This window comes from Onychomys torridus, chromosome 8 (assembly GCF_903995425.1).
Source record: "Onychomys torridus chromosome 8, mOncTor1.1, whole genome shotgun sequence".
In the NCBI taxonomy this organism is placed as follows: Eukaryota; Metazoa; Chordata; class Mammalia; order Rodentia; family Cricetidae; genus Onychomys; species Onychomys torridus.
This window is the reverse complement of record NC_050450.1, coordinates 56446001-56458360: the sequence shown is the minus strand read 5'-3', so window position 1 is coordinate 56458360 and position 12360 is coordinate 56446001. Positions and strand designations below refer to the sequence as shown.

The 12360-nt window shown below is 54.2% G+C and overlaps 1 protein-coding gene across 1 annotated transcript in view; it reads left to right on the top strand.

Moving 5' to 3' along the window:
• Ntn1 (netrin 1) overlaps window positions 1-10665 on the top strand; it is a 198457-nt gene extending 187792 nt beyond the window's left edge. Inside the window, 1 exon segment of the mRNA XM_036197259.1 lies at window positions 6912-10665. Coding sequence (XP_036053152.1) covers window positions 6912-7240 — 329 coding nt within the window. The 3' untranslated portion in view covers window positions 7241-10665.
• The last annotated feature ends 1695 nt before the right edge of the window (window positions 10666-12360 follow it).

Below are 12360 nucleotides of genomic sequence, written 5' to 3'. Positions count from 1 at the left end.
AGTCAGCCTGAGGTTGTGGAATGTGGGTGACCACCAGGTTGGGCAGGAAAGGCCAGGCAGCCCCAGTGACAGCTGGACAGCAAAGGTTCTGTGCCCACAAGAAAGTGCCCCCCCCCCCAGGAGCTAGGTGGGGGCTGGTGCAAGCAGGGTGACTCTGCAGCCCTTCCCAGCCTTGAGCCTGGAACCCCGCCACTGTCGCTTCAGCCACTCCAGAAGGGGGAGATGGCTGTTCTGCATGTGGGCAACACCAGGCCCTCCTCTGCCTCGTGTGCTGGTCTGTTTTGTTCTGTTTTTGCTTCTTGTGGTCTCCTGTGTTTTTGGGGAGGGAGACATGGCTCGGGATGGCTCAGAGAAACCACAGAGGTTATCTGGGAAACAGTGTCTTTTCCCATTGTATAGAGGTTCAGAGTAGATGGTCTAGCCAATGAGTCTAGTGAGCCAGAGCAGAGTAGGGGTAGGCATCTCAGGGATTGCAGTCTCTGTTGCAAGGACCCCCAACATGTCAGTCTCTGGTCCCGGGCTTCCTTTCCAGCAGTCTTCATAGACACATCAGTTTCTCCCTATCTGTAGTCTTGGAGGATGCCCCCAAGCATAGATGCCCCATGCTTCTCAAAGAAGCATGGCCTGCTTCTTTGGAGGGTTACTATCCCTCTCAAGCTCTCACACGTGAACTGCTTCATCCAGGGAGACCAGCTCTGCTGCCCATCATGGCAGGACCCAGCCCTCTACAGTGTGTAGCACTGTTAGCTTTTGTACTGTGGTTCCTGCAAGAGGACCCCAGGCACTTTATGTCTCTGGGAGAAGTGAGTTTGGAGGGCGGTTTGACTTTAAGGAACTTGTAGATATTCATAAGCCAAGCCCATTATGGATGAGGCATGTTGGTTCTGGTCCAGCATGGGACAGAACTCCAGATGTAGGTATCTTGGGGCAGCGTGGTAGTGCCATTCTAGCCAAGGCATCTGGGAGGATGAGGCTGCTCTTTGTTCTTATGTAGCTTCCTGGAGCTGGAGCCTCGAGATGGAAATGGAGGTTAGCAACATTTACTCAAGGGGTTTCTTTGTGCACTGTCCTCTTCTGTAGAATGGGTATCCATCTGCTGTCTTGAGCTGTCTAGAAACCCGCTCAGCACTAGGCTTTCTGTGAATCCTGGAGGGGGCTGGGGTGATGGGGGCCTGGACCTGAGTCACAGGGAGAGGCTGTTTACCACCTCTCTTTCAGAGGCTTGAGCCCATCTTTGCCAAGACCTCGGGCCTGGGGATCACTCACTGTCTGCTTCCCCTTAGCAAGGTTCTGAATACCCAGCAGGCTTTGCTCTCTCCAGTGTCCCTTTGCACGTGGCCAGTTGGGTGGACTGGGGGTCTAGCCAGTATGGGAGGCAGGTTTGGGTGGATGGAGCAGCTCATGGGATCGTGCGAGGTATTCTGAGGTGGGATGTCCTTCTGGCAGCCCAATTTATCCAATGAGACAAGCAGAGGGGCAAAGGGCAGCAGAGGCCAGTCCTCCAGATGAGGCCACCCCAGCGTCACACTTGGGAATCGGAGTACAGTGGGCTTTACAGTTTGCATATGCAATGCCTCCCCAAGGTTGGAAACTTAGGAGGTGAGACCTGGTTGAAATGAGTGGGTCCTGGCGCTGTACCCATACAAACTACATCTTGTCCCCACCCCTTGGCTTGCTGTCTGCTCCCTGGCTGCCAGGTGCTAAGCAGCTGTGCTCAGCATGTTCTCACCACCGTGTCTGGCTTTACCATTGGGCCTTAAGCAGTGGAGCCCACAGGGGACATGCACCATGACCCCCGAAGCTGTGGGCCCAGATAAAGTGTCTCCTTTTAAGTTGATTGCTCAGATATTTTGTCAAGTAACAAAGGTCACTGACACAGTGGCTTGAGCCAGGTAGGCTACCTCTTGCTCAGGGCCAGGGCTGATGCCTTCCTCTAAGATGGTTCTTAGATGGGCCTTATTCCAGGAGGTGGTCTCTCCCCTCTCAAGAGTGGAGTAGCAGGATGTCAAGGCGGTGTGGCTGGCTTCTGGGTCTGGTCAGGGTGAGTCCCTACCTTACTGATGAGTGGCAGGTAGGATGGCTGCTACAGCTTCTGATGGGTGTCAGCCTCCTCGGGTGCCACTCTCTCCATACAGAAGCCCTGGGAGCGAGGCTTGATGCTGGCCTGCAAGTGCGCACACAGGGCTGCGTTTCATGGAAACAGCGGAGGCTCACGGCATGCTCTTTCCACCTGGAGATTTACAGGGCTCTTGATTTTAATGTTTCTGTGGGATTGGTGTCCTCCCCCATCTTTCCTGGCTGCTGTCTCTGAGGCCTGCGGGTGACAGACAACCCTTCCTTAGCTAGGAAAGTATAGGTGGGCAGGGAGGTGATGGGGAAGGAAGGGGTGGCCCTTAGGAGGGGCAGCCGTGGGTGGCCCCTAGGGCCCACTCTGAGCAGCCTATAAATCCTGGAAAGCTCTAGAAGGCAAGAAGCTTCCCCCACAGAAGTGCTGGAGAGAGGGGAGTGGTCTAGGAGAACAGTTGTTCTGGCCTTCCTCTTCATCTGTGGGCTCTCAGCTACTCATGAATTAGCCAACCGAGGTGGCTGCCTGCTCTTCATAGGCCAGACAGCTTTCCTAGAACCAAGCCTAGGTGGAGACCTTTGATCTCAGCAGCAAGTCCTTCAAACCTCTGTGCAGGGTCATCAGCTCCCGCTTCCTCCTGCCACTGCCAAGTTCTTGGAAGGCCTGGAGCTCCTTGCAGGTCCTGATGGCCCCGGGCCAGAGCTGGAGTGGGGCAGGAAGGGAGGTGGGTTTTGAGTGAACTGGTTCTGGGGAGAGTACAGCAACTTCCCACGTCCATGCAGACTCCAAGCACAGAGTATGGCCAGGGGCTCCTCGTGCTTCAAGTTGCCTTTAATGGCCTGAGAATTTCCCAGGTGCTGGACTTTAGTAGGAAGTTGAGGCTCTGGGGAAGGGTGGGCCATTCCCTCGCTTCCATAGTAGGCCAAGCCTGGAACTGCAGCTAGGGATATGTGTAGGCAGCAGGTTGGTTTATGCCCTCTGTACCCAAAAGAGACATGGCTGCCCTGGGCCTGCCCCTTAGACACCCTTCTCTACCCTTGGCCTTCTACCCAGCCCCTACAGCAGGAGCAGCATAGGTGGCTTTGCCAAGTCTGAGTCCTGTGGACCTGAGATCTTCTTTCATTCCAACAGCAACTTGTAATTTAAGGGCTCCTGTGTGCTCCACATGTCCATGGTCACCTTGCTGTGAATCATCTCCTCTCCCTCCTTCCCGCATGGAGGAGACCTCATGTGAACCCTGTGTTCCCAGCCTTGTACAGGATAACCTCAGAATATTAGCCTAAAAATAGGAGTTTAGCACTCTGGCTAACGGGGGTGGGGGGTGGGGTGGTAGGGGTGGTGGGGATTGGAGGGGAGGGGGGGAGGGGTTTCATTGTGTGGCCATTTGCGGTACTCTAACAAAGTAGAGTTGACGGTATAGAAATCTATGGATTGCAGTCTTGGTGGCTAGGAATTCTGAGATCAAGGTACCAGCAGGGCCAATGTCTGGTTGGGGCTGTCCTCTGCTTCCAGAATGCCTCCTTCTTGTGTCACATGGTAGAGAGGCACAAGGGCTCATTTAAGCCTCTTAGAGGGGTACTGATCTGCTCGTGAGGGTGGAACCCACAACTGCTTTAGCTGTGCTCTGTCACCTGGCCACATGGTATCACATAACACATCTAGGTATAGTCTGGGGACCTTGGTCATTCCTGATCAAGGCAGCAGCCAGCAGCCGGTCAGAGGTGACAGCAGCCCTGGTGTGTGCCACGCGGCTGCCAGAGCGCACGCTCCCTAAGCGCACAGAGCAGGTCTGTTTGAGGTCGCCGTTGCAATGTGTATTTTGAATCTTTTCAGCGGTATGTGCACTGCGGGGGCTTGGCCCATGCGCTGCGTGTGCAGTTCATACTTGGTGGGCTTTGTAATGTGCGGAGGCGTTGCCAAGGGCAGCGGAAACGTGGATTTTTTCCAGCATAATCACACGAATCCTACTGCCAACCTCCCCTGCCCCTGGGCCTATGCTGTCTCAGCCTGTAGCTAGGAAGGTCCCCAACCACAGAAGTAGCTAGATCTGCTGGGGACAGAAGGCTCACAAATGCCATTTCTTCAGCTTCTTAATTCTTGAACTTAGCAGTGTCCAGTGGGGACCTTCAGGGCTCAGATAAAACAGGTACTTTGGGGGCCTGCATTAGTTGTTTCTAGGGAATGGAGGCAGAGGCTGCTGCCTTTCCAGAATAATTCACTTGAGTGAGAGAGGTCTGAGGCAAAGATGGGTCTTGAGGTTGCCAGCGATACTGATCTTCAGAGCCATGCTGTTGCAGGGATCCCAGTAAGAAGCAAAGTGTCCTGGGGAATCTGGGGACCCAGTCCAAGGCTAGACCTTGTCCAGCTAGCTCTTTTCTGTAAAACTAAGACCCTCTCAAGCCTATTCATCAGGCTGAGGCCTCAGGACCCCTCTGTGTGCCCTAATCTCTTAAGGGCACCAGTTATACTGGAATGGGGCCCACCCCCATGACGTCATCATAATTGCCTCCGGAAAGGCCCCGTCTCTACATCCAGTCATTTTCTACAGTACAGGGGTGTTAGGGTTCCAGCAGAGGGACTTGGGGGCATCTGGGATTAGACTGCATCTTCAAGGATCCAATCAGAGGGGCCTCCACACATCCAGCCCACATGGGACAAAACTGGCTAGCTGAGGGTTGCCACACAGGGAAACTGCTGTGTTCCAAGGGAGGCTCATTCTGTATTCAGCTCAGCCCCAGGAAGGGAAACCGGGCTCTGGCAGTAACTCTCGGATCACTTAGCTGAGGGGGTACTCAGTTGCCAGGGTGACCTCTGTCTGCAGAGTCAGTTCTTTAGGTTGGAGGACTTCCCCACCCCCACCCTCAGAGTTCACACTGAGTGTTGAGTCCCTTGGTGACAAAAACATGGAAACGGTTGCCATGGCAGCCATTCTTTGGAGCCCTCAGACTGAAGTGCAAAGTTCAGGATGCCCAGGAACAGCTGAAATGAAAATATGGGAAAATCCACTACTTCCCTCACCCATGAGGGTGAGTTGGAGCATCCGGTGTGCCTCCACACCCAGCCGTCTGCTCCCTGCTGCCCTAGTACCTTGGCCAGCTGGTGTGGGCACAGGAAGGGAGCAGGGAGGTCCCCACAGACCTTGATGGAGATCACCTGGAGCCCCAGGGACCCAGGTGGGAAGTGTTGGGCTGGGCTTCTCTGGGGACAGGAAGCTACTGCCGCTCTTTCTCAGGAGGGCTCTGTACATTCAGTGGTAGGGTAATCTTCATTGCGGTCCAGGGAATAAATGCTTCTCTGCCATGTGGGATGGTGTGATATACGGGGTCAGCACAGGAGAGAATCCCTAACTGTGGGGATGGGAAAGACGGCTGCTTCCCTTGAATGAGGCCCAGCCTAGCTGAGACCTTCTCTAGGAATTTCCTGGTCTATAGAGGGGAGAATGGCTCTGTGTCCCTCTCTCTCCAGCAATTCCCAAGTAGGCTCTAAGATGAGCCACCGAAAGGGTTCTCCAGCCAGCAATGTTTGGGAAGCCAATGCATTCACATGACCCATCACTTAAAGGCTCCTCAAAGCCCTGCACCAAGGAAATTCTTGAATGGAACCTGGTGCTGCACCCACTTATTGTACAAAGGTCCTCCATTTTTGTTGTTGTTTTTTTTAATGTGTACACACATATGTGTCTGTGTGTGCACAGGTATATGTGCATTGTGTAGGTCAGAAGTTGAATCTGGGGGTCTTTCTTTGTTCCCCACCTTCTGTTTAGAGACAGTCTCTCACTGAACGTAGAACATGCCAAGCCCCAAGGACCCACTGCCTTCACTCCATGCCCCCAGCACTGGGATCCTAGGCATACATGCCGCTTTGTCTGTGAGCTCTGAACTCATGTTCCCAGTGTTTGTCTGACAGATACTTCACTGACTGAGCCACCTCCCAACCTCCTTCTTGCAAACATTCCCTTCTACTTGAAAATGCCTCGTCCAGTCCTTCCGAAGCAGCGGCTCCTCACATTAGGCATTTATCCTCCAAGTCTTCTGGACCAATAGCATCAGCCAGCCTGGGGAGTGTGTGTGAAATGGGGGACTCTGGCCTCACCCAGTTCTGTTGAATCAGAACCCCGGGGGGCTGGAGCCAGCGGCTCTCGGGGGGGGGGGGGTCTGGCACATTCTGGTTTGAGAACCCCTGCAGAAGGGGGAATACTGGCAGAAGACTGGGGGGGGGGGAGGGCTAAACTTGAGAGGTTCCAAGGGTGATGAGCAGCTGGGGAGGCTTTGAGGACTCAGGTTGGCTCATGACCCTGGAGAAGCACTCTGGCCACCTGCTGGTTACCAAGATCCCATGATGGGCTCTTTGAATTGTGTTGAAGTCAGGGTGCATTATGGGTGCATCCTAAAGCTTAGGGAGAAGTGGGAGGAACATTTGGAGGTACAGGTCTATGAGGTGCTCCTCTTTTCCAGACTGGGAGGGGTCAGCAAGGCTGTCACTGATGCCATCTGTTCTCAGAGGCAGGTAGATTTTACCCAGATAGCTAGTAGCCACCTTCCCCAGAGTGGGCCCCAACATCTCACAAGATGGGACTTGTCCCAAGAGGCAGTATTAGGTGGCACCTTCAACAAAAGCAGGAGCACCACTTCTTGGAGTAGGGGCAGGTGGGGTTCTGGGATCAGCTTTGCTCCAGCTCCCCCACTCCCGACTGGGGGAGCCAGCCCTCTGCAGTCTTTCCAGATCCCACTGTTTTCTCCAGGGTTCTTATAAGGCATGGTGCAGGTAGGTAGGGCCCAACCCATCCCAGGACACTTGGCTGCTCTTCCCAGCCCTGGCTCACACAACCCTGCTTGCTTCCTTGTAGCTGTCCAGATCCACATCCTGAAGGCGGACAAAGCCGGGGATTGGTGGAAGTTCACGGTGAACATCATCTCCGTGTACAAGCAGGGAACAAGTCGCATTCGCCGTGGTGACCAGAGCTTGTGGATCCGCTCACGAGACATCGCGTGCAAATGCCCCAAAATTAAGCCCCTCAAGAAGTACCTGCTGCTGGGCAATGCAGAGGACTCTCCTGACCAGAGTGGCATCGTGGCAGATAAGAGCAGTCTAGTGATCCAGTGGCGGGACACGTGGGCACGGCGGCTGCGCAAGTTCCAGCAGCGGGAGAAGAAGGGCAAGTGCAAGAAGGCCTAGCCGGGAGGTGGCGCGGGCTCAAGGAGGGGCAGGGCGCTGGCAGGGGGCTGGCGGCCTTGGACTTGGCCCACCCGGGGTTTTCCTGGGAGGGGGAGGGTGGGGGCGGGGCGAAGTCTGAGAGGGGCGGGGCCCTCAGCGGCTCCGCCCCAGCCCCACCCTCACACCCTTGGCTGTGCCCTTGTGCGCATGGCAGTAAGTACCCTGTATTGACAGGCCAGGCCCTGGAGAAATGAGGACAAGACATAGCTACCTCATGGCGCTCCTTCCAGAACAGAGATGCACTTCCCTAGGGCTAGGTGGGGGTCGCTGTGGAGGGGGCTGGGTGTCCCGGCCACAGAATGGCATGGTGGTGGACCACAGTCACTGTGTTTGATGGTTATTGAAAGGGATGTGAGAAGAACTGTGAATTTTGGGGCCTGCAGCCTGGGCAGGGGCAACCAATCCACCACCAGACCCTAGTCATGTGCCCCGCTCCTTTCTCCCTCACCTGCTGTCTAGGAATTCCCACAGGACTCCAGACTCTGACAACAGGTCCCTGTGTCAAAAGGCCAGATGGCACTGGGATCAGCCAGCTTCGGGTCTCCACTGCCACCTGCTGGGCTGGTCTCCTGGGTGGAGTTCACCATCTGTAGGGAGGGGAAGCCCCTCCTGGGGCCTGCCCTTACCCCAGTGGGGCTGACCCAGGCTCCTGGCCCATCAGAGGGCCTAGGGCCTAAGGACACCTCAGAAGTCCGAGCCGGGTGGTCACTGCCTTTGCTGGAGTGGCCTGTGGGAGGAGGCGTTGCAAACCAAAACCTCCCAGAGAGTTTCCTTGCTGGAAACTTGGAAACAGCCCCTTTTATGACATTTTCCAGGGGAGGGGGGGGGGGGTACTGGCGGGGTTTAGGGCAATGACACTATTTGTGTAATGACATCAGCTCCCACAAGGCCTAACAGCAATGTCAACAGCTGGAAAGGGCCTGGTCCGGCCTGGAATGCCAGCGGCTGTAGAGGCCATTGGGGCTGGGCTTGGGGAAAGGGGCTTCTTTTAAGTCAAGACAGGGTGGAGGATGCTCAGCAAGGTGCCTGCGTGTCCCAGCTGCAGGTAGCCGAGGCCAGGAGAGGTCAGGTCGCAGGGGTCTAAGGAAGCTGTAACTGCTTGCTATTGCAGCCCTCACTGCTGGCTCCCAAAGGGAACGGACAGGCTACTAGGTTCAGCAGCCCACAGCTGTCTTGGTCTAGCCTGGGCAGTCTCCTCCATGTCTCTGTGGCAGTCCGCAGGTCTTCCTGTGTGCCTGGCCCTCTTTCCTCTTGGAGGCTTAATGTCCCCATGCAGGCAGCTCCAAGTTTCTCTTCGGGTCGCTTCACGGTCCTCTCTTGCCTTTCCCTGCCTCCCTGCACTTGGGCCTCTAGCCTCACGCCCCGCACATTGGATGAGAGGCCTGGCTTCCCTCTCGGTCAGGAAATTGGTTTCATTTCCCCTGCCCATTTGGCTGCCCCCAAAGGGCCAGACCAGGCACGAAGCTTGGCCCCTTACTGACACGACTCCCTCTGCTTCCACTTGCGCCCACGACACCACTGCCATTTGCTGAGCACGCCCCTGGTGCCAGGCACTTGACGCAGATGCTCCTGGCCTGTCTTCGTCACAGACCCATGAGACAGGGATTCTTGTCCTCATTTTCACCAGTAAGGAAATGTCACAAGGTCACACCAGCATTGACACTCAGACCCTGGCCTTACCATAGTTGCACACCAGCTCTGTCAGCCCCGCCTTGGCACTCCCGCAGTGGGTGGGGGTTATCCCTGAGACCCAGGCAGCTTGTCTCTAGAGAATGTTGAGGATGAGAGCCTGGAGTAGGTCTGGGACAGACACAGGAACACCTTTGGAGGAGGCACCAGGAGTGATGGGGTACAAGGGATGTTTTCCCTAGAGGACGGCCTCAGGAAGTCCCAGAGTCCAGAAGGACAGGTGTTGGCCATCTGAGAGGGCCCAGGAAGGTGGCTTGGCTGCTCCAAGTGTGGGAAGGCAGGCTGTAAGGCTTCAGAGAGGCTGGCAGGGAAGGGTCATGTGGCTTCCCTGGCCCAAGCCTGAGATTGGTGGTCAAGGGCCACTACCCAGGCTCACACAGCCAGTGTGGTTTGTTGGGTGCCACCTGCAGCAAACGGTAGCACAGTGCACAGCAGCTGCCCTATGTCTGTGCCAGCATAGCTTCTGCCCTGGCCGGCTTCACCCTATGGGCCTGGACTCCTAATCTCATCTGGTGCCTACTGAAGCCCCTTAACTAGTGCCGGGGTCCAGCTAAGCAACAAGACGTCTTGCTGGAAATCCACCAAGGCATTGGTGGAAATCCTATCCTGCCCCTGATTGCCTGGTTGCTGGAGGTTTATGTTGAATAATCAGACGAGCCAGGTTATGGATGAGGTCACAGCTGCCACCTCTGTAATTGGCCCGAATCCAGTCCACCTGTCCTCTGCCTGAGAGCCAGCCTTGGGGAAACAGCTGTCTTCGCCCTGCTGTTGGCCACACCCTAGGGAAGAGATGGAAAGAGGAAAGAGGACATCCTATTGTACAGTTAGGAAGGGATACAAAAATGGAAGTAGGTCTTTGAGTTTGAGAGTGTATTAACAGAGCTGTGATATGTAGGTCTTTGAAGAAAGGTGTACCAGGTTGGTCACTTACCAGTCAAGATTCCTCAGCTGTCCTTTCACTTACTAGCTGTGGAGTCTGGTGCCCCTGCCATCAGAATGCCTCCTTTGCTGACACACAGTCACACAATGGTGTGGGGGTAACGGAAATGGCGTGCTCCTGGACACCCCTGTGAGCTGTGGCCTCTGGGCCAGACTTTCTGTCCTAGAAATCAGGGCAGGAGGCAGGACCGTAGGCTCCTTCAGATGGGAGGGTCAGACACCTGAGGCAAAGCCTGGTGTGGCCTGAGGGCCTTAGGAACTTTCTAGAACTCTGCCTCATTAGTTACATACAGGCAGTGAGTACAGGCTGTCTTAGAATTGCCCCAAGCTGGAACAAGACTGAAAAAGAGACCCTTTGGGACTGGCTTGGGAAATGGTTCTTTTAGGGTCTCGACACTCCAAGGACTCCATCCAGGAAGCCTAGAGAGTGGGCAGACCAGGCTCACTGATGGGCCGTGGTTCACAGACAGACATTCCTGTGGACCAGAGCCATGCCATACCCCAGGGGTATCAAAATTGTCTTTGTGGGGCCTTGCCCCTGCCAAAAAACTAAGCCAGCCTCACCTCTATGTCAGTGGACATTCTTCCCCTTTCCTGCTCTGGATACCCCGGCCTTCCTGTGTTACCAATTCTGCTCACTCAGAATTGTAAATGTTTAGTTGTGACCATGACATATTGTTTGGGTCAGTGTTCCTTTCCAATGCATACTAATATATTATGGTTATTATATATGAATATATTTAATGACATGGAGAAAGTTGTGGATTTTCTTTTTTTTTTTTTTTTTTTTTTTAAGGGTTTTTTTTTTTTTTTTTTTTTTGGTTGTTGTTGTTAGAGTTGTAATGGACCCAGATGGAACTTGTAACGTGGGCCCTACATGATAGAACTAAATTCAGATATCATTAAATAAACTCTTGTATACTGTTCTGTGTCCCAGTCTTTCTTGGTGGCCTGAGCTGTGGTGGTGGCATGTGGGGAGGTAGAAGGGTGGAGGCTTCCAGCAACTGAAGGAATATGGCGTCTTGCCCTAGAACACTCCAGAAAGACAATCTTGTGTGTGTTTTAAACAAAGAGCCCTGACTACCCAAAAAAGGCAGGAAAAGTATAGCCTTGCTTAGAACGTGCTAGGAGCTTGCTGGCTCTGGCTGTTGTTCTGAGCTAACAGGCTCTCACATGGGAGCTTGAATTGCAATTCCCAAGTCACCACTGGGGCAGATCCTTCCCATCCTCTGGAGCTCCCGGACAGGGGTATAGGGAATAGGTGGTTTCTCCTGACTTGTCCTGCCCTCATCAGTAGCAATGGATAGGGCAGCCTTTGACTTCCCCACTAGATTCAGAACCTGCAAGCCCCTTTGGACTTTCATACTACCTCTTTCTTCTATTCAGGATAAAGTAGAGACGAAACAATCCAGGAGGCTGATGAAACTCAAGAGATCATGCAAACAATTTTTCACTAGCCTATTGCTGAGGCTCAGTGCTGGGCAGGGTCTGAGTCTGTGGCAGCACCACACAGCCACCAAGAGCTCAGTGGTTTTGGAGAGGCCTTGTTTCAACTTCCAAATGGTTGTGATTTCTTTACTGAACAACAAGCCAGCCTCTGGGAGGATATGTTGCCCTGACCCTCGGACCTGACCCTTCTGCACCCGGTGGTTTTGAAAACAAGACTCACTTGCCCCTAGTCCAGACCCCTCAGCAGTATGGATTTTGGGGTGCCTTTGCTTCGGGGGCATGAAAGCCCTCCCCTGTTGTAGAGCAGATAGACAGCCTGAGGATTACACTGTCGGATTAGCCTTCACTGAGCTAGCTCTGAGAAGCAAGGTTTCAGGCCAGGGTAGGTAGGGACATATGTGGTGTTCCAATCCTTCTCAGAAGTGGGTAGTTTGGGGCAGAAAGCAGTTCCTGGTGGGCTGGCCAGGCTGAGGAAGAGCAAGCCTTGTCCACAGTGTAAGGCTTCCAGGGCTGGGGCTGAGAGTTTGGGACCACTTGGCAGTTTGGTCTTTTTAAGCTAAGAGTTCAGTTCTCAAGGACTTTTCACGATACAGCCTTTTTCTGTCCACAAAGCTGTCTGTGTCTGAGTGTATTCTGACCCCCTCACAGCTGGGCTCTCTGCTGGCAGGAAACACTGTTGATCAGAGGCATGAGAATGAACTGAACCGCTCACTTGCCTCCTAGGGCCTTCCACCTGGCTGGGGAGACGAGGTGTTGATATCTGTCCAGTGCTAAGAAAACAGAATACAGGCAGGGTCTCTGCTAAGTACTGGCCCAAGGTGGTGGGAAAAGTGGAGGAAGATGGGAGGGAGCCCCCAAGGAAGCTGAGCAGATGTCATCAGGACCTGGGGACTGGTTCAGTACAAAGACCAGAGGCCTACCAGGGAAAGCTCATGCATTGATGAGGTGCACCATCCCAATCCTGTATCTCCCAGGGACAGTGTCTTGAATGGGGATGTCCACCC